The 20,025-nt window shown below is 48.0% G+C and overlaps 2 protein-coding genes and 1 long non-coding RNA gene across 6 annotated transcripts in view; 1 reads left to right on the top strand and 2 right to left on the bottom strand.

Moving 5' to 3' along the window:
• DOP1B (DOP1 leucine zipper like protein B) overlaps positions 1–7,212 on the bottom strand; it is a 94,439-nt gene extending 87,227 nt beyond the window's left edge. Inside the window, exons 1-2 of one of the 4 annotated variants that reach the window (XM_081028578.1) lie at positions 7,069–7,212; positions 3,279–3,443 (exon numbers count right to left, since the gene is read on the bottom strand). In XM_081028578.1, the coding sequence (XP_080884704.1) occupies positions 3,279–3,416 (138 nt within the window). In that variant the 5' untranslated portion in view covers positions 3,417–3,443; positions 7,069–7,212. Of the gene's footprint in view, positions 1–3,278; positions 3,444–6,695; positions 6,798–6,916; positions 7,045–7,068 lie in introns of those variants that run through there. The other 3 variants (XM_081028580.1, XM_081028579.1, XM_081028577.1) reach the window with 3 other exon arrangements.
• Positions 7,213–7,842: 630 nt separating this feature from the next.
• LOC308488663 lies at positions 7,843–14,108 on the top strand. Its single transcript, XR_013991920.1, has 4 exons — positions 7,843–8,216; positions 8,341–8,545; positions 9,018–9,128; positions 12,264–14,108. It is a non-coding gene; the product is annotated as an uncharacterized lncRNA (long non-coding RNA).
• Positions 12,648–17,783, bottom strand: LOC308488656 (carbonyl reductase [NADPH] 3). The gene is made up of 3 exons (XM_081028618.1): positions 17,107–17,783; positions 15,569–15,676; positions 12,648–14,045 (listed from the first exon to the last, which is right to left on the bottom strand). The coding sequence occupies exons 1-3, from the start codon at positions 17,525–17,527 to the stop codon at positions 13,609–13,611; spliced, it is 966 nt and encodes a 321-aa protein (XP_080884744.1). The 5' UTR covers positions 17,528–17,783; the 3' UTR covers positions 12,648–13,608.
• Positions 17,784–20,025: the final 2,242 nt, after the last annotated feature.

Here is a 20,025-nt window from a genome sequence, read left to right as displayed (position 1 = left end):
TGATAGTGGTATGAAGAAAGCTTAAGAGCAGGGGCTCTGGAGCCAGGTAGACGAGGTGTGTGTGAGACCCCCCCACCACCACCACTTGCCGGTTATCATCTTGCACAAGTTGCTAAATCGGAGACCAGTCTCAAGATAGGCTGTAAGGATGTTATAGCAATGCACGTCAGGTCCCTAGCACAGTCTGCTCTCTACGAATGCCACCTATCATAGGCAGGGCTGAGGCAGGGACAGTGTCACCCACCCATATCTTGCAAATTTTGCAAGGGGGCTGTTCTCACTCACTGCCTAATCCCAGCCGCAGAGCAGGAAGTTCGAGCAAAGAAGGCAGTAATGGAATTGCATGGAATTGGGGACCAGCTGTAGCAAAAGTTGTCTTTTTAAACTTTTATCCAATTGACTCATATCCACCTGCCTACGCACACCTAACAGAAGCCTCACACAAACCTGTCCCAAAGTGACCCCTGCTCTCCCTCAGAGCCGGCTCCACGCCAGTCTCCCCATTGCATCCCTGCGTCTTCTCAAGCTGAAAATCTGAGTCGTACTTGACTCCTCTTTTTCTTATATCCCACATCTAAGCCACGAGCAAATCCTGTGAGCTACACCTTTGAAGTACATTCAGAATCCAAACCCTTCCCCACTGATGCAGCTACATTATTGCAACAGCTCATGCGTGGCCTCCGTTTCCGCCTTGCCTGACGCCCGGCAGAGCAGCTGGAAACGCCTCTGGCACGCCAGAAGGGAAGCCAGACCAGCTCCTCTGCTCGGCTCCCCCAAGGCTCCCCGCTAACTCAGTGGCCACTGTCACACTCGTTTGAAAGACCTACAAGGCCTGACACGCTCCCCACCCCTCGCCTCTGTGGCCTTGTCTCCTATGCTCTCCCCACCCCTTGCTTGCTTCCCGGCCACCTCACTGGCCTCAGACAAACCAGAGCCTCTGTACTGCGGCAAAGGGCACCTTCTCAGCAAGGCCGTCCTTGACAACACCATTGAATGTCACAATGTCCCAAGACTTGGTGTCCCTTCCCTTCTTTACTGTTCCCACAACATTCATCACTATCTAAGACCCCATATATTTTGCTTATCATCCAGCTTCCCCCTGAACCCCACCAGAATGTGGGTGGGGTCTTGTTTTGTCCTCTGCTGTACCCTGATACCTGGAACACCATGGCATGTTGTAGGTGCCCAACTGGTTATTGAATGAATGAATGGCCTATGTTTTAAAAGCTCCTTACAGGATCACAACTGTACTCAATAACCTGCATTTTAATTCCACTCCTGGTATACACCCAAAAAAAGCAAAGATAGGTGTTCAAACAAAAACTTGTACACAAATGTTCAGAGCAGTGCTATTCACAACAGCCAAAAGGTGGAAATCCAAAAGTCATCAACTGACACGTGGATCAACAAAATGTGGTCTATCCACACCGTGGAATGTTATTTGGCCATCAAAAGGAGTGAAGTGCTCATACATACTACCACATGGATGAACTCTGAAAACATGTAAGAATCCAGACACTGAAGGCCACATATTGTATGACTCCATTTATATGAAATGTCCACAGACACAGAAGGTGTATCAGTGATTGCCAGGGGCTGGGAACGGGGAAGGATGGGAAGGGTTTCCTTCTGGGGTGGTAAAAATGGTCTGGAACCAGACAGTGGCGATTCACAACACTCGGAATGTACTGAAAGCCACTTAACTGTGCGCCAGAATGGGTAAAAGGTAAATTTCATGTTAGGTGAATTTCACCTCAACAAAGACATAATAAAATAAAAATTCCCGGAGAGTCAAGTACTAAAACAGTGAAACATCTACAACTTGAATATGCCTAAATCCCATTCTAGCGCTTCTCCCTTTCCCCTAAAAAAGGAAGCCACCTTCCTGGAAGACAGTGAGTGTTCTCTTCAGCTTGAGAATTCCTGCATTAGAGCTTTAAAACCGAAGAACTCTCAAGCACTTATCTGCTCTTTGATTACGTTTGTCCATCCCAGCCAGCACGCAGCCATGACGTTCACATGCTGCAAACATACCTTGCCAGGCAGCCGGCCGCATCCTGGCCACTATCTGTCACCACCACCTCTGTCCCGTGTCTGACAGCCATCTGTGAGAGCAGATAGCTGCTTTCTGGACTGCTGCCCAGGCACGGCTCTGTGGCCAGGCTGCTAGCATTCTCTACTCTCTCCCTCCCCCACCTCGTTCCTGGAAGAGGTAAATGGAGAAATGAGGTTGGTTAGAGTCCCCTGGTGTCTGTGACCTGAGGAGTGGAGATCTGCAGAGTAGGAACTGGGCACCTCCCAAGTCCCACAGGGCATCTGGGCTCCACAATCAGGTATTCCAGCCAGGAGCCCTGGCCTGAGAGCAACAGGGCTGGGCGCAGCCTCTTTGAGCCCAGGTATCGTCTACCTATAGGTCATGGTGGTCATCTGAGTGCTTGGGGATTACTGTGTCACCCTCTTTCTGGGCAGGATGGGAAAATACAATGGTCCCATCTACAGAGCCCAAGGTCAAACCTGCATGTCACTGGTTTTGGTCTTCCTAGGTCTGACCGCTTTTTCTTCGTCCAAACATAACAGAATTTCTGGCCAGATTTCACTATTTATTTCATCCTTTATTCTTCCAGGAGTTACCAATCAGCAGTAAATGGTAAAAAAAAAAAAAAAACTGAGCAAAAAAGAAAAAGCCATAAAAGTCCTAAGCAGTACGTGAAGAACAATTATTCTTTGAACAACTGACTGGGCAATTTTAAAATTTATCTTGTTTGGAACTAAATACTGTTGAGAAAAAGGCTATTCAACTGTATCTACACTATAACTCTATGCTCAGGAAAGAAAAGCTGGAAGGAGGTACCGTGTTTCCCCCAAAATAAGACCTAGCCAGACCATCAACTCTAATGCGTTTTTTGGAGCAAAAATTAATATAAGACCCTGTCTTATTTTACTATAAGTAGTATTTTATATTTATAGTATAGTATATTTACTATAAGTACTTTACTTATAGTAAAATGAGGCCGGGTCTTATATTAATTTTTGCTCCAAAAAACGCATTAGAGTTGATGGTCTGGCTAGGTCTTATTTTGGGGGAAACACAGTATGTATACTGATAGATTAAAAGCAGGAAGCATGGGTGACAGAATTGTGGGTGGTTTTTCTTATCTGCTTTTTCTCATTGTTATAATCAGTACATGGTGTGATAGCAATAAGACAATTCCTTAAAATAATAAAAAGACAGCTGTGTCCCTGCCTCGACGCAATCCAAATACCTACGCCCCTCATACCTTGTTGAGCTTGCCCAGTGAAGATATGAGATCGGCCCATTCACTCGAGGACTCAAAATTCCTTAAGGCCTTTTCGACCACTGAAGAGTAATTTCTGTATCTGTAGTCATTTAATAGTTCCTGTTCTTCTGGATCCATCTTACATTCTCGCAGCAGAGAAAGTATCTAAAAGCAAATCAAAAATAAACAAATGAGGCAGCTACCCAAGGACACAAATCATTCCCAGCCCAGAGCTAGAGGACACGCATCCACAAACACTACAGCGCGCAAAGTCACCTGGCGATCCAATGCAAATATTTAGCAAGGCTTCTGGGCCAGGTGCCATGGTAGATACAAGATAAACAGTTCAGCCCTCCTGGATTCTGAGCGAGACCAGTGGACGGAGCAGGAAGAAGCAAAAATGCTAGGGTTCCACCTAATTGAAAAAATTAATTCTAGGAGTGAAACAGAGCAGCTAACTACGCATTGTTGCCAACTGGTCGTTCTGAAAGCAAATGGCCCCTCCCATCATAGGGCATTTATAAAGCCTAAGGAAAAGCAGAGCAGTACTCTTAACTGGAATAACCTATTTAGCAAACCCATCGTCTACAACTAGGATAGAGGATTGGAAATATTCTAGACGAAAACCTGGTGGGAGAAAAAAAGTTAAAAAACATAAGTACGATACAGTGTCTGACAGCAGTGTCGTCAGAACTCCACCAGGTCCCTGTTCAGTTCCTAAGCTCCAGTCACCCACCAGGTCCCCGCCAGGTGCTGCCCTGATGGCTTTAAGCCTGAGTGTAGAGTCCAGACGTAGGATGGGTATGCCAGGGCCCAAGTAATCATCATTTTATTCTTCTTGCCCTTGTACATTCTTTGATGGATTATTTTATTTATTCCCGTGGCTAGGTGCATCCATTATACATGAACCACTGCACCTACTGCAAAGCCTGAGATGTAGACGGTCTAGCCCTAACTCCAACAGCAACTATTTCCCTTTATTTTCATTCTCAATGTGGCAAAAGGAAACAAAGAACATGGACTGTTGCACTGATCTGATGTGAAAACACACATTCATTTATATGTTATAATGTATACAATACACACGCATGCTTATCTCAAGTTTTGGTTTTATTACTTCCTTAAAAAAAAGAAAGTCTCAAGGTCAACCCATCAGTCTATTCAACAAATTACAACTTTGAAAACTACAAGATATGGACATGGTGGCATTCCCTGGCACCAAGCCTTGAGTTCTTTCTTGCTTGCTTTATTCTCGGTGAGCTCCCCATTTCCATAACTTACAAATACCATTTCATGCTAATGACCTATGGATTTATAACACCCGCCCAAACCACCCTGAGGTCCAGATTCATGCAAATATCTACTTGACTGTGGCACCAAGTGTCTCAATAAATCCAAATTCCTCACCCACTCATCCCGTGGTCTACAAGGCTCCACCTACCTCTCTCTTCAAGGCACTCTATTTGTCCTAAGACTCATTCTACCACAGAGCCTTTGCTCATGCTGGGCTTCTCTGCAAAAATATATTGTACTATGTAAATGCACCCCCACCATAAGACTGGCTACTCATTCTTGGGAAAGCCTGCCCCTTTTTCTGAAATAGCCTTCACCCTTTTGGAAAACATTAAGGATGGTAATGAGAGGTGGTAGTTTTTCTATTTTGCGAAGTAAGAAGTTAGTACAGCCAAATAGTCCACAACTTTTTTTCCTCCAGGAAACTTACAAGTCTGAAATCCAGCATCTCTGAGCCACTAAAATACTCCATACATAGCCTGTTCACTGTATTAAGTGTCTAAGGACTGGGAAAAGAAACATGAAAAAGACAGGGTCCCAACTCTCATAGCTCATAACCTAATGAAAGAGGAAACACCTAAATACATCATTTCAATTTAACGCTGCAAACAGTGACGGAGGTTGGACTGAAACAAGAGGGTGACAAGGGCAACAGGAAAGGACAGAGGAAGTCTAACTACCAGCAGAGGAGTCCTCAAAGTGCTGTCACAGGTGCTGTCAGCCAGTTAGCAGGAGAGCCTTGTCAGCGATACCGTGTGTTTAGGATGTGGGTGGCAACCACGGCACCACTGCTCATGGCAGGGAGGGTACTGGCCACGTAAGGGCAGCTAAGTGCGGCAGTTTAGTGTGGGGCTGGCTATATGAAGAAAGGACTATTTGGTGAAACTAAGAGCACAGGTAAGAAGTTTGGAAACAGTCATTCAAGCAAGCTCCTCTCTTTCAAAATATGGGGCATTCGCTACGACACTAAGGAAGTCTTCTGGGTATGCTTGGTAAATACATCATTTGTGCATACACTTATCTCATGCAACACACAAGAGTCCTGTGAAATGGATATCACTGGACTCCAGATGAGGACACTGGGAATCAGGCCCTCCAGAAAATTGCTGGGGTCACACAGCGAGCAACTGGCAGAATGAGGATTCCAGCTCCAGTCAGCACGATGCCAGAGCCTTCACTACAATATGCTACAGGTAAAATGAATAGTTCAGCCCTTAACTAGCTCTTTTGACAATGATCTGCGTGGCCATCTATCCTGAATACGTTCTGTGAGAGACTCAACAGCTCAGTAAAACTGATAAAAGTTCTTCTACAGCCTACTAACCATTAGACAATGTAATCCCTTAAACAAGTGTATCTGACCAGATGTATCCACCTGAAAATCGAAAATGTCAGCAGGAAATCTCTCTCCTTAAACATTCTTAATTTCTTAGAAAAACAAATTCAAATAAAAAAAAAATCAACTGCTAGATCCTAGAGAAGTCAATTGTAAAATGTTTACATGAAGGAAGGTTTCTGAGTTAAATGAAAAAGAAGACAGTGAAAAATAACAGCCACCCTCCCACGAGCAAGAACACTTGTCAATAGATGATGACCCTTAAGCCTACAGCACAGAAAACATTCGTCTGCCATTGGTTAATTGGTTTAGTCAAGTCTAGGGCACATTATCTTGAATTTGATCTTTCAGAGTGATGATTAAATTGTGGGAAATTTAAAGACACTAATGGGAGGAGGCTTTGGGGGAAGAGGAGGGCCTCCATTTCCTTACGAAAAATATCCTACAAAGGTTTTCCCAAGTGCAGGGCAGCTGTCCCAGGTCAGGGAAACACCTGCGGGTAGTCTCCATAAGCAGGTGCACTACGAGCTGCGAAAGGGCCTCTACGCCAGCAGCATCGGCCATCCTGCCAGACGCAGAGGCCAGGCGGCAGGGCGCGCGCAATGCGGCTCGGATCCCTTCTCCCGGGGACAACTGGGAGAGTCTCAGTTCTCCCCTTATCAGGAAAGCCCTCATTTTATAAAGGTTTGGGTCTCTAGCCCTCCTCCCCGACTGGGACCGCACAAACAAAGGCACAGCTTCTCCTCCGTCAGCCGGCCGAGGTGAGGGACGGAGGGGCCATAACCCACCTGACCTCCATCTGCTGGACTAGAGGCCCCGACGGGCCGGCAAAGGCGTGGCCGCACTTCCCTCACCACCCGGAGCAGGGAACCTGGGACAGACCCTGCCCAGCCTCCCGGGCTGCCCCTAGGGGGTCTCGGGCCGGAGTTCACGCCCACGCGCGGCCTCGCCGCAACAGCCCCCGCACTGCAGCAGTGCGGGCTGGGCTGCGCTCGGAGGAGCCACCTACACTCGGGACCGCCCCCACGGCGCCGCCGGAACCCTGCGCAGCCGAGGGAGGTCGCACGCGCCGCTTCCACGCTCGCGGGCCCGCGGAAGACGTCCCGGCTCCTCCGGCTCCTCCGGCACTGCCCGGCGGCCGAGGGCGCGGGCCCGACTTACCCGCGGCAGCGGCGGCCTTCCTCGGGGACGCGCCCGCGTACCGAGGAGCCCGCTGGGCTGCGGCTGGCAGAGCCGGCAGCTGCTGCGGCTCGGCCACGAGCCGGGACCGCGGAACAAGCGGCGCGCCCGAGCCCCTGCCGCCCCTTCTCCAGGGAGCGGGCGGTGCGATAGGCGGGCCCTCGGCGCGCGGGGGCGGGGACAGGGCGGGTCCTCAGAGCGTGGGGCGAGGCCAAAGGCGGGCTCTCGGTGGGCGGGGCCGATGGGCGGGCCCTCGGCGCGCGGGGGCGGGGACAGGGCGGGTCCTCAGTGCGTGGGGCGAGGCCAAAGGCGGGCTCTCGGTGGGCGGGGCCGATGGGCGGGCCCTCGGCGCGCGGGGGCGGGGACAGGGCGGGTCCTCAGTGCGTGGGGCGAGGCCAAAGGCGGGCTCTCGGTGGGCGGGGCCGATGGGCGGGCCCTCGGCGCGCGGGGGCGGGGACAGGGCGGGTCCTCAGTGCGTGGGGCGAGGCCAAAGGCGGGCTCTCGGTGGGCGGGGCCGATGGGCGGGCCCTCGGCGCGCGGGGGCGGGGACAGGGCGGGTCCTCGGTGCGTGGGGCAGGACCAAGGGCATATACTCGACGCTTGGGGCAGGGCCGGGAGGCGGGCGCTGGGCCTGGGGGCGGACCAGGAGGCGGTACCTCGGCGTGTGGCGGGGGCCGGAAGGCGGGTCCTCGGCGTGCGGGGGCGGTTCCTGCGCGCAGACTGCGGGATTCAGGGCTCTTGCCCCTATTCTTGCAGTTTTCCCGCCCCTCGGTGGACGTCGCTGTCAGCCTCAACAACTAGCTCCTGCCCTCCCCGCGGGACTGCTCCCCGAAGGCCTCGCACCGGTGGGCAGGATGGCTCCGTCCCTCACCTGGAAGTCCCCCGACACGTCCAGAGAAAGAGGACGTCGGCCAGTGAATCAGCCGACCTGGGAGGAGCTTTAAGTTACAGACAATAGAACCGTGGGGCTCAAGAAAGGTGGGGCTCGTGGCACCTGGCTCAGCCCATCCTTTCCATCGGGACCACATCCAAACCCTCGGGGTGGAGGCGAGCCGCAGGAGGCTCGGGGACCGCGGTTAAGGTGCCGTGTCCTACAGGCCAGCGCTTTTCGACCCTCGGCATCAGAAGAGGTGCGGGAATTCATGCCCGAAATGAGCTTCGTTAAGGACTCTGGCTCAGAAAGGAGACCTCACGCCAATTCTAAAGAGCATGAATATTTACAGACACACTCACTCCCCTTTCTGTCATTCTCAGGAGCCTTCGGACCTGGACAGTTCAGACGCACCCAACCTGGCCTGACAGCTGCGGGGCGAGAGGCACCTTGAATGATAGGACTTGGGCGGAGTTCCCCTGAGAATCCTGGCTGCACCAGCTGGGGCTCCCAGCCAACCAAAGCACTGCCACCTGTTGAATGAGGTTATAATTTCTGCAGAGGCCACTGCCCATTTAACCCTTGAAGGTACTTTAGGAATTTTCAGATCTAGTATGAGGCTTCCCAGGGCGAGGCAGCCGTGAAAGTTTGGGGGATGGGGTGAGAGTGGGAGGTCCATGAACACTTTAAAATTGTATGGAACATCTTGTGTACATGTATGTTTCTGGAGAAAGGGTATATGTGCTTCGTGTCAGATTTCCGAGGCGATCTAACCTCCCTCAAATCACCAAGAATATTTTTAATAATTTGGGTTGCTGGACCTCTGACCTAGCCACCTCCATGTCTACTTGGCATATACCAAGTGCCTCAGCTGTTAATCCTTTAATGGTCAGTTTGAGGAATTTTCTTAAAGTAGAAGCAGAGGAAAACTATAGGATTGAGTTAGCACGAAAAAGGATTAATTTCATGAAAAGTCATTCCTAATAAAACTCCAGTTTTTGTTGTATGCCAACAAAAACAGTTGGCATACAGTGAGTTGTTTTGTTTTATTTTGTTTCAGGTTCCTCAAATTTTAGCCATACTCCACACTATTGAACTAGTAAGAGATGAAAGAACTGCTTGTACTCACCATTGAAAAAGAGAACCAGTCTATTTGCGTCAAAACTGCCAGGTATAACTTTGTCCTAATACATTTATATAAAATAATACGTATGCCTTGTATTTATATCAACTAGCTCTAAAGAACTTCAGGTGTGTGGGAGGGCAATTAAAATGAACTGACAAATTCCGGTAGTAGTTACACTTGGGTTTTTGACTTGTGGGAGGTGGGTGACCCAGCTCTGGTGTTGTTCAAAGGTCAACCGTATTGTGAACTCTTGAAAGACCAACTCCATTTATAATCAGAATTGACAGTAAATGTACAGCATTAATATCTGAAAGTTTATTCCTACAAGAAATCGGTCTTGGGTCACATTGTCTTGTCACACTTAAAAGTCTGCTTAGCTATGTTCATCTGTTTAAGACAGGTAAATAGAGTGGCTTCCTTACATATGATACTCAAACTAATCAGGGCATTTCAAATTTGATTGAAATCAGAACTTTAATTCTTACCTCTTCTGATCATGATAAAGAAGGCATTCTCCAGCTCAGGCTGGCCCACCTATTAGAGAGGCTGGTCAGGTAGACATTCTGAGTATCTGTGTGCAGACATTGGTGACCTTCCAAGCCTGTCTCTTCTAAACTCGGCTGTACTCCACCCATTAGATGGAGGTCCTGTGTAGTTCTGTATTTGATGCTGTGCCCACTTGTGGTTGACTTGCAGTAACAAGTAAACCTCCGTCAGGATCGTCATTATCCCGTTTCACCTCTGCACCACACCACTCTTCAGCTTCTTGGTCTGTCACAATCCTTGTTGCAGTTCAGTAGGTGAGGGAGAAGTCCAAGGGCAGTTTTGAAGCCGATACTAGATGTGAGTTTCCCACACAGGCACCAACCTAGTATATCACAGAAAAGCCCATGTGGATGGGATCACTGGCTCCACCTGGTGTCTAGAACACACGTCGTATGGGGTAATCCCCTTTTAAACTATTTCATTAATCTACTTTATGGAAAAGTTCACTGAGGCTAATGGGGATCAATGACCACATGGCCTAAGATCACCTAGATTCAGTCTCCCTTAACCTTTTCACTGAGTTAATTGATTTCCAGTTTATTCTCCAAAATGTGTCAAAAATCCACAGGAAATAATTACTAATATAAATACTAATGTAATTAGTATTTATATTTTTAAGTAAATACAGTTAAGGTGCTGCATTTTATTAAAATAAATGATTAAAGAATAAACATTTCCTATTGTTATTCATTCTTGAAAAACACAAAAATATAGAAAAATGGACATCTGCTTTCCTACACTTCCTTTTTGGAACACTGAGCTTGTGGGGTAAAGTCGAATGCCGCAGTCAACGGCATGGAAATATCATTTGACTATAGATGAATGTCACAGCGAAAATGTTAATGTTTACACCAAGGGAGTTACCCATGATCTCTAGATTTGTAATACTGACGCTGGATATGACAAGCACCCAGTGCCACGAAAAGCCAAGGAACTCTAGTGTCAGACAGTCCTGGATATGGTCCTGGCCTGTGACTCAGGTATGTGACCTTGGGCAAATTAATCTACCCCTCCAAGCCTTTATTTCCTCATTTGAAAAATGACATCAATACTTACCTCAAAGGACTGTTCTGAGAATTATGCAGACAATGTTGGGAAAGGTATTAAGTGTGACATATGGCCTAGTATGCCATGGGTTCTCAATTCATGATGCTTTTTTTCTTTTTTCCTTCTGAGTCCAAGCCTATTTTTTTTCTTTAATACTGCAAACCATGGAACATTTTAATGCACTTTTATTAGACTCCTTTTGGTTGCAAAAATCAACAACCCTGTTCAAATTAGCTTAAGAAAACTTTTCTTTTAAAGATACAGAGAAATCTTGGAGCATCTCTTAGAACCAGGGATCTCAGGAATGGTCTGAGGCCCTGGAAGGGATGCCACCATGGGGAGGGGGCTGTCTCTCTTTGGGCCACTCTGTAAGGGCTTCTTTTGAGAGTCCGTTGCCTCCTCCTCTGGCAATGCTGGCTCCCTCTGCTCCTTGGACCACATAGGATGGGGCAGAGCTGCTCACAGTAACAGCTCTGAGCTTACCCTGTCCCAGTCTAGCTGGTCCTGCTCTTTAGAGGAAGGGCCTTGAGCAGCAGGAGTCAACTGAGGCTGCTGGAGCTGCAAACACGGGGAAGAAGCAGGGAGAAGGGGGCCAGGAGATAATTCTTGAGAAGAGGCTGCTGGGCAGTCCATCCAATCAGGGCCCCCTAGGACCTTCCATAAAAGTGAGACATGCCGTTCAGATCAGCAGTTTGCAATTAAGGGTCTTCTAAGTGGGCTACATGCAGATCCAAAAATGTCAAGGTGGGATTTGGCTCGAGACAAAGGGAGAATACAAAGGATTAACTTGTTTCCTTGCACATTTCCTGTTTGTGGTTCCATCAGGCAGAGCCCAAAAGTGCTACACGGTCCCGCCACTACTGCCCATCATTGGCAGGACTCTGGAGGCTGGCTGCAGAGGGAGGCCAGAATAGAAAGTGGTTCTGGATTGATCGAGAGCCATTAAAATGATTTTAGAGCAAGATAGGATGTCATGAAAATGTCTTAGGAGTTATGGTCTGAGATGAATATAAGAGCATGCTGAATTTCATCAGGCAATATAGAGATGGCTGAAGGAAATGAAATGCTAGCTGGGTGGGATTCAGACTTCCATGTACCCAAAGTGGATGGAAAAGTGAGGTGAGGGTTGAGAGAGCTAGTCCGGCATTTTGCCATGCTGCCACTGTAAGCTGGAGAGTCAAGAAAAGTAAATACCTTGAACCCTGTAATAAACCAGAAATAACAGAGTCACCTGTGTAGTCCTGGTTCCCCAAATAAATGAAACCTTGAGCATTTCTATACTTTACTGATTCCCAAATGGAAAAAGAGCATTATCCCTTATTTCGGCAATGCTGTCATCAGGAGATGTGACTTTCTACTCACAATCAAGTGACAATGTTGCTGTTCCCACTGTGAACAGCCCATCACAAACTAGGTAAATGTGTGGCTTCTTTCTTTTGGATTTTGTCCATTGTGCACCTGTTGTATTTTTGTTGGCATTTAGCTAGCCGTTCCGGCAGAGATCTTGATTCCATTGCAAACTTTCTTCAAAAGTGTATTTCTTCTCTTTCGCAAGATCCTTTAGTCTCCAAGTCTTTTTTTCTGCAGGGTATAACCAGAACCTGGGAGGCTCTTTGGAAAACCAATCCCATTAGAAAGCAGTGAAAGTGGAATTGCCTGCTGTCAGAGACAACAAAAGGGGCTGGGGAGGCATCTGACGAACCACCCTGGACTGTAGCTCAGAGGGGAGTGGGAGCAGGTTAAGGAGAAGACATCTGCATATATCGGAGCAAAGAGATGGTGGTCTAGACAAAGTTGCTCGTGCATGAACAAAATGGAAGAAGTGGCAGGGCAACCTTGCAAACAATCTGGGAAGAACACAGAATGCAAAACCTAAAAGAAAAACCCATTTGGAAGAAATAATACCCCAGGAAAAAAAAAAAAGACATTCCTCCCGAGTCCTTCAAGCTACATATACTACTTCCTAAGTATGAGACCAATTAAAGTGTAATCAAATATAATAAAACAGATTGAGATACAGAGCAGGGTTGCAAAGCTAAGGAAACATCATCATCAGTCATCATCTTTACAGAGTCATCATCATTACAGAGTCAACAACCTAGAAACAGCAGACAGCGGGAAAACGGCTGAGACCGCTCCACAGCCCTGAGACCTCCATCAGACCAGTGGCTCTCAAAGTGCTGTCCCAGCGCCACCAGCCCCTGGGAACTTTTAGAAATGCACCGTCTTGGGCCCAACTCTGGGCAATGTTTTAACACGCCCTCCAGGTGATTCTGATACCCTCTCACCCTTAAGAACCACAGGACTAGGTTCTTCCTCTCAGGCTAAAGAGATCGGGCACAGCAAAATCACTCAGCTCGATCCCAGAACTAGATACTGTGTAGACAGAGCAAGGAGTGCAGTTTCCAGACTCTCGGCGTCATGTGGAAAGGTGCTCACTCTGGTGGTAAATGGCCATCAGCTGAGGCTAGTTGGCCGTCAACTGTAACCAGTGGGCCATTGGCCACAGGTATAACTGCTGTGGCTACGCTAGCAGAAAAGGGGGGCTAGCAAGAAGATGGTGGCTGAGCTAGCGAGCGCGGATTGCAGTTAGCACGGCAGGTTGCAGCTAGCAAGTAAGGTTGGTTCACAGAGACAAGTGGATGGCAGGTTGCGGATAGTGTGGCTCCTGTTTCCTGTGTGTCCAACAAGCCACCAGCGAGACTATAGTGGTATGACTCCCCTACCTATGGCTCCATGGGTGTTCCTTTTTGGCCTCACTGTATCCTACGTTCTTATGTCGGGAGCGGGAGCTGAGACCCCGCATGCCACCCTGCATGACAACTTCTCATTGGGAGATCCTAACAGACACTTCTGAAGGACAGAAACTGATCAGACTATAGCACCATTCATTCCACAAATGTTTATTAATCATTAGGCACAAAAAAGACATTCACCAATGTGTGACCACTTTGTCATGGACTAGCTGGCCGTGAGGCTCGGTGGCATCGGGAGGCAGGAGGGCCAAGTACACAGGGGTGTCAGCCCCCTCCTCTAGAGTCCTGCAGCCGGAAGCCCCAGCCATGTCTGTCTTCACCCAGCCAGGGCAGCACGCATTGAGCAGAATCCTGTCCGCTTTTCTCTTCTCATCCAGACGTCGGGCCAGGATTCTTGATAAGACTGTGACCCCCAACTTGGACACCCCGTACGCCGAGTTAGGCCAGCCTTCCCTCTCATGCACTTCATTTTTTGTATCCTCCACAAACTTTTTCATGAGGTCTACCAGGTCCTCCTCTGTGAGTGTCTCACATCGAAATTTCTCCTGCAGATTTTCGCTGCAGTTTTCAAGAGCATTTGTACCCACGCGACTACTGATATTCACCACTCTGCCTGAAACAGAATAATAAATAATATGGAAACGTGACAAATAAACAATTGTTGGTTGACTATACCAAATATGCGATTGAGTCACGGTGCAGGTTTAATTGCTGATTGGAAAAAAAGGACTCTAGAAGGTACCAGTGCGGTTTAACATTTTAGGTGAGGAGGTCTGTAGCAGAATCACCAGGTAGGTTATAAAACACCCCCCTACACACATACACACCCTCCAGGTGCTTTCCTAGGGACGGAGCCCTCACTTGAATAGGGCCAGAGGAGGCCACCTCTATCCCTGACTGCCAAAATCAGGGTCAAGTTATGCCTTGGGGAATGACCTTTGTCTGTCTTTCATGATGGATACTTCTTTCCACGCATTCAGTTGGTTGATGCTCCAACCTGGTTTTGATTTTCCTTATTTTTTAAAGCAATCATTAATACCTAGTAAAGTACTAAATGAATTATTCATATTAACAATAATTCACAGCTACTAAGGAGGCAATTCTATCCATGAACCCAAACATGCAGGCCAAAACCACAAAACAATTTGAAGGGGCGGCCGGATGGCTCAGTTGGTTAGAGCGCGAGCTCTTAACAACAAGGTTGCTGGTTTGATTTTTGCATGGGATGATGGGCTGCGTCCCCTGCAACTAAAGATTGAAAACGGCGACTGGACTTGGAGCTGAGCTGTGCTCTCCACAACTAGATTGAAGGACGACTTGACTTTGATGGGCCCTGGAAAACACAGTTCCCCAATATTCCCCAATGAAAAAAAACATTAAAAAAACACACCACACCACATTTCTAATAAGAACCACAGAGTTGTTTTTCCTAAGAATCACAGTTGACTTCTTGGGAAAGAAATCCTCAGGCAAGCAAGTCTTCTCTTCCCTCTCCCAGCACAGCTGTAATTTACACTCATGATTCTTTGTTAATAACGGTCTCCCCGGCTAGACCCTGTCCACTGTGTACTCAGAACCCAGAGTAATGCCTGGGTTATGGTAGGCACTCAACAAATATTTGTGAAAAAGTAAGAAAAGTTATTTGTTGAATCCTTGGAAGTGTGGGCAAGATATTACCTAATAAAGAAACATTTCTTTGGGATGTTCTGAATCAGCTTGACAAAGCTTGGTATGAGAAGAAAGGAATACAGGGGAAATCATAATAAAGCTAGAACAGATACTACCCCGCCCCCCAAATCCCCAGATGAGCTGGGTGTGGCCCTGTCACCATGTGGAGCTAGAGGAGGACTCACTGAGATTGCAAAAGGCATGGGGCCTTTCTGTGACTTGCAACATCTTATACTGTTCTAGGGTTGAGCTCATGACACAGGGCTCATAAGCATAGCCATGTGTCACACATATCTTTTAAAGCTAAATGTTTGGGTGAGGAGCCAGATACAGTATTATGAGAAAATAATGCAGGTTTCTATTCCCTCCCTACAGAGAAATAGCACCGCTGGGTGATTTCTGTGGGACAGCCCCATGGTCCACTCCTTGTGGAGGGATGCAATCGGACCATCCACACACTGGACTTACCGTGAGGCTTTATTATTGGCAGTAATTCGGTGCAGACATTTCTTGTGGCAAAAAAGTTTGTCTTCAGTGTCACCTCAGCTTGAATGTCAAAGGGCGTGGCATCATCAGCTTTCAAAAAGGAAAGGAAACAAAGACAAACTCAGGCATTTCCCCCTAAAATTCAGATGACAAAGTGGCTCTCATCTCTAATTAAAGGAAAAACTAACTTTACAATTTCTAAGTCACTAGGCTGGTGGTTCTCAGACCCTGTATCTGAATCACCTGCAGGGCCTGTTAAAACACAGCTTTCTGGGCGGCACCCTCAGAGTTAGGAGCGAGAATGTCTGGGGCTGGGGCTCCAGCATTTGCCCTCCTAACGAGTTCTCAGGTGATGAGACTCTTACTGGTCTGCCAGCCACACTTGGGGAACCCTTCACTTTGATCACTGCTTCTCAAACGTGGAGGGGCACAGGTGGCCCCGAGATTCTGTTAAGATGCATGTTCTAATTCAGCAGGTGTGGGGTGAGGCCTGAAGTCCTGTGATTCCAGCGAGTGCCCCGGTTGCACATGCCGCTGGTCCAATGCCCACACTGAGGGGCAAGGCTTCCAGCGCACCTGTTCCCCCAGCTGTCGTCCCAGGTATTTATGCACCAATCCCTCAGCCGTTGGCCCCAGGGGTGTCAGCCACTTCCCACCTGCACTTCCCAGAAAGCGCGCAGACTGAGGTGCAGGTTATGGTTGCACAGAGACGGTGAGCGCCCAGGACGGGGGCATGAGGACTTGTTTCACACTACACGAGTAGTTCGTTTTACTCCGTTTTGCCTCTAGGTTTTTCTTCCCCACTAAGTTGTAAGTAAGACTGGCCTGTTTATTTCTTTCTACCGGCAGCGCATGACAGTTCAATAAGTTTCTTAAAAGAGTAATAGAGTAAGTAATCTTGATTCCCTCCCGCGCCCCCAAAGTAGCAAAGATGCTACTTACACCCGCACTTAGGTGTTTGATAACAAACATCAGTTCCCTGGGGGGAGGGAACAGGCTCGCTTCCTTTTTGCTGGAGCCTATCAAAGTTCTCCGTTAAACAAAGTCTCCAGTCCACTAAAGTGCAAGTGCGCGCTAAGCGGGGCTCAGCGATTCATTTCCTGTCCTGGGCAGATGCCTCTTGGCATCTATGAATGCGCTCTTTGAAGGAAAGCGAAAGCCCACAGTGAGCTTGGGGATCCTTGGCAAGAAAAATGTTTCTTGCATTAGACAAAAAGCTGAAGAGCTTAGCAGGGCGTTGCCCCCTCCCAGGAGGCCGGTGCCCTTGCAAAACGCAGCAGCCGCCAGTTCCGGGAGGGCCCGGGGCGGCGCCCAGGCCGGCACAGGCCGGCGGGGGGCAGGCGGGCGTGGCGAGCTGTGCCGGGTGCCCCGGGCCGCCTGCCGCTGAGCGCACCGAACAGAAGGCGTCCTGGGGGGCGCGTGTTGTCCTCCCCCGTCACTCAAGGGGATGTGTGGGGGCGCCTGCAGCTCGCTGCCCCGCACCCTCGGAGACCCCAGGGACCTCCCGCTCCCGCACCTACTCTTGAAGGCGATGCCCGCGTTGTTGACCAGCACGTTGAGGCCCCCGTACTCCTTGAGCAGGAAGTCGCGCAGGGCGCGGATGCTCTGCAGGTCGTCGATGTCCAGCTGGTGGAAGCGCGGGCTCAGGCCCTCGGCCTGCAGCTGCTGCACGGCCGCCCGGCCCCGCGCCGCGTCCCGCGCCGTGAGCACCACGTCCCCGGAGAACTGCCGGCACAGTTCCCGTGCGATGGCGAAGCCGATGCCCTTGTTGGCTCCGGTCACCAGCGCCACGCGGCTGCAGGACGACATGGCCGGGTGGGTGGGTGGCGCGCGGGGCACGCGCGAGGACAGCGGACGGGGCTGGGGACCACGGGGGGAGGGGCACCTGCTTTGGATTCCTGGCCACGGCCAAAGAAGCCCCACGGAACTGAGTTCTGGCATCCAGTGCTGCGGCTTCTAGAGATCGAGGCCCCCGGGCCCCAGCCCCTCCCTCCGAGGAGGGGCCTTCTGTTCCCGAGGTTTCGTAACACCCCACGCCCGGTCCGCCCCCTCCCCGGGCGGCGTCCTCCCTAGGGCCTCCTCTGAGCCCAGCGGGGGTCTGCTGGGTGGAGCGGCAGTCGTTCTCCGAAAGCAAAACCGAACGGTGATGGGCGATAGGGTCTAGATATTCACGGCATTGAAGAAACTATTTTAGGAGAACCCAAGTGGAGAAAAACAAGTGCTGAGTAATTTTCTTGGGCATGCGCCCATCATCCCCTGTAAAAGGAGAATGTTTGCTTTTTCCTTAAAATCCATCGAAATTATTTGGATATGGTTAACTGCTTCTGAGGACGTAGATCCCCCTTTCTTGCTTAAGAGAAACTCAAGAGAGAGAATTAGAGCAAAAAGGTCCTATGAGTAGATTTACAGGTGAGCGCAGGGTACATCGCTCTGTGTGATTCCCTGTGTGTTCCCAAGTGGGAGGGAAGGTTTATGAAGCTCTAACCGTGGGCCAAGCCACTCAATGGAATGTTTTTGTTTGGTCCGTTCTTAACTCCCAGGGCTGCTAAGAGTCTGCATTTTAGGTTTGTCCAAGGAGGATTTCTATAATTTTTTTTTCTCCCAGTGAAATCTGTGTACCCACAATGTTCAACTGAAAAGGAATTCTCCAAGGTGTGTCAAGGTGTGGATGGGCTTAGAACTCCCCACCCACCTTCTTTAATGTAACTGAGTGTGTTTGATCCAAGTGCATTTGAATGGTGACTTGCAGGTTTATGGAAAACTTCGATCTCATTGTGACTCAACTTTTCCCAAACAGAGCTGGCTAAACTGCTTTTGCCTGTCTCTTCTCCATGAAGTCAACAGGTGAAGTCAAGTGTCGGGCACTTGCTTTGTGTGGTCCCCGACTGTGACTCAACCAGTATTTCTTTCTTCCCCTATAGATTATTTGGAACTCTGTTTTGAAGATGTAGGGCTATTCAGGTTTTGTTTCTTCTTGAGTGAGCGTAATTCATGGTTTTCAAAACAGTGTATTTCGTCTAAGTTGTTGACTCCATTGTCATGAAATTGTTCATAATATGCTCTTATTAATCCTTTTAATAGTAGTAGTGATGCCATCTCATTCCTGATATTGGTATCAGGAATCATATTGGTATCAGGAATTGTGTCTTTCCTGATTTTTTTGATCTGTCCCTATAAGTTTATCCATTTTATTGATTTTTTTTCAAGGAAGTAGCTGTTGGTTTCATTGATATTTTCCTCATATTTTCTGGTTATGTTTCTGTTCTAATCTTTATTTCCTTCTTTTTGCTCACTTTGGGTTTAGTTATTTTTCTAGTTTCCTACCATGGAAGCTGAGGTCATTGATTTGAGATCTTTCTTTTTTTTAACTTTTATTTATTTTATGTGTGTTTTTCCAGGTTCCATCAGCCCCAAGTCAAGTAGTTGTTGCAATCTAGTTGTGGAGGGCGCAGCTCACAGTGGCCCATGTGGGGATCGAACCGGCATCCTTGTTGTTAAGAGCACCGCGCTCTGACCAACTGAGATAGCTGGCCGCCCCTCTTTCTTCATTTCTAACATTGACTTTAAGGGCTATTAATTTCCATTTAAGTACTAAGTTAGTGGCATCCCATAAATAGCAATGTGTTCTGTTTTCAATTTCAATCAGTTTAAAATACTTTCTAATTTACTTTTTTGATACCCTTTTTGATCATGGGTATTATAGAAGTATATATATATTTTTATTAAATTTATTTGGGTGACAATTGTTAGTAAAGTTACATAGATTTCAGGTGTACAATTCTGTAATACATCATCTATAAATCCCATTGTGTGTTCACCACCCAGAGTCAGTTCTCTTTCCATCACCATATATTTGATCCCCTTACCTCATCTCCCACCCCCCACACTCTCCCTTACCCTCTGGTAACCACTAAACTATTGTCTGTGTCTATGAGTTTTTCTTTCTCATTTGTTTGTCTTGTTCTTTTGTTGTTTTGGTTTATATACCACATATCAGTGAGAAGTATATTTTTTATTTTCCAACTTTTTTAGGGTTTTTCTAAATATCTTGCTGTTACTGATTTCTCACTTAATTCCATTGTAGTCAGAGACCATACTTCGTATGACTTAAATTCTTTTAAAGAGTTTTAAAAGCTGGGAGAGCTATGTTAAAGCATAGTTTTATATAATGGTCATAATCTCAAAGAGAGGTAAAAATTGATGAAGGAGAAAAGGAATAATTCAGAAACAAAATGCAGACAGTGCCAAAAAATGTACACACATTTTAAGAAAGGAAAAAACTATTGAATGGTAATACTCAGTATACACCAATAACAAAAGATGAATGCAGGTCATGTGTATACATTTTTTTGGCATCCCCGGTATGTGGGAAGGTGAGTGAAGATGGAATGGGGGCTCAGATGGGTCTTGGCCTTGGACTCAGGCACCTCTTGTACTGG

The sequence above is a fragment of the Rhinolophus hipposideros genome (genome assembly GCF_964194185.1).
Source record: "Rhinolophus hipposideros genome assembly, chromosome: 2".
NCBI lineage: Eukaryota > Metazoa > Chordata > Mammalia > Chiroptera > Rhinolophidae > Rhinolophus > Rhinolophus hipposideros.
Note: the sequence above shows the minus strand (reverse complement) of the source record. Positions and strands in the feature narration are given on the sequence as shown.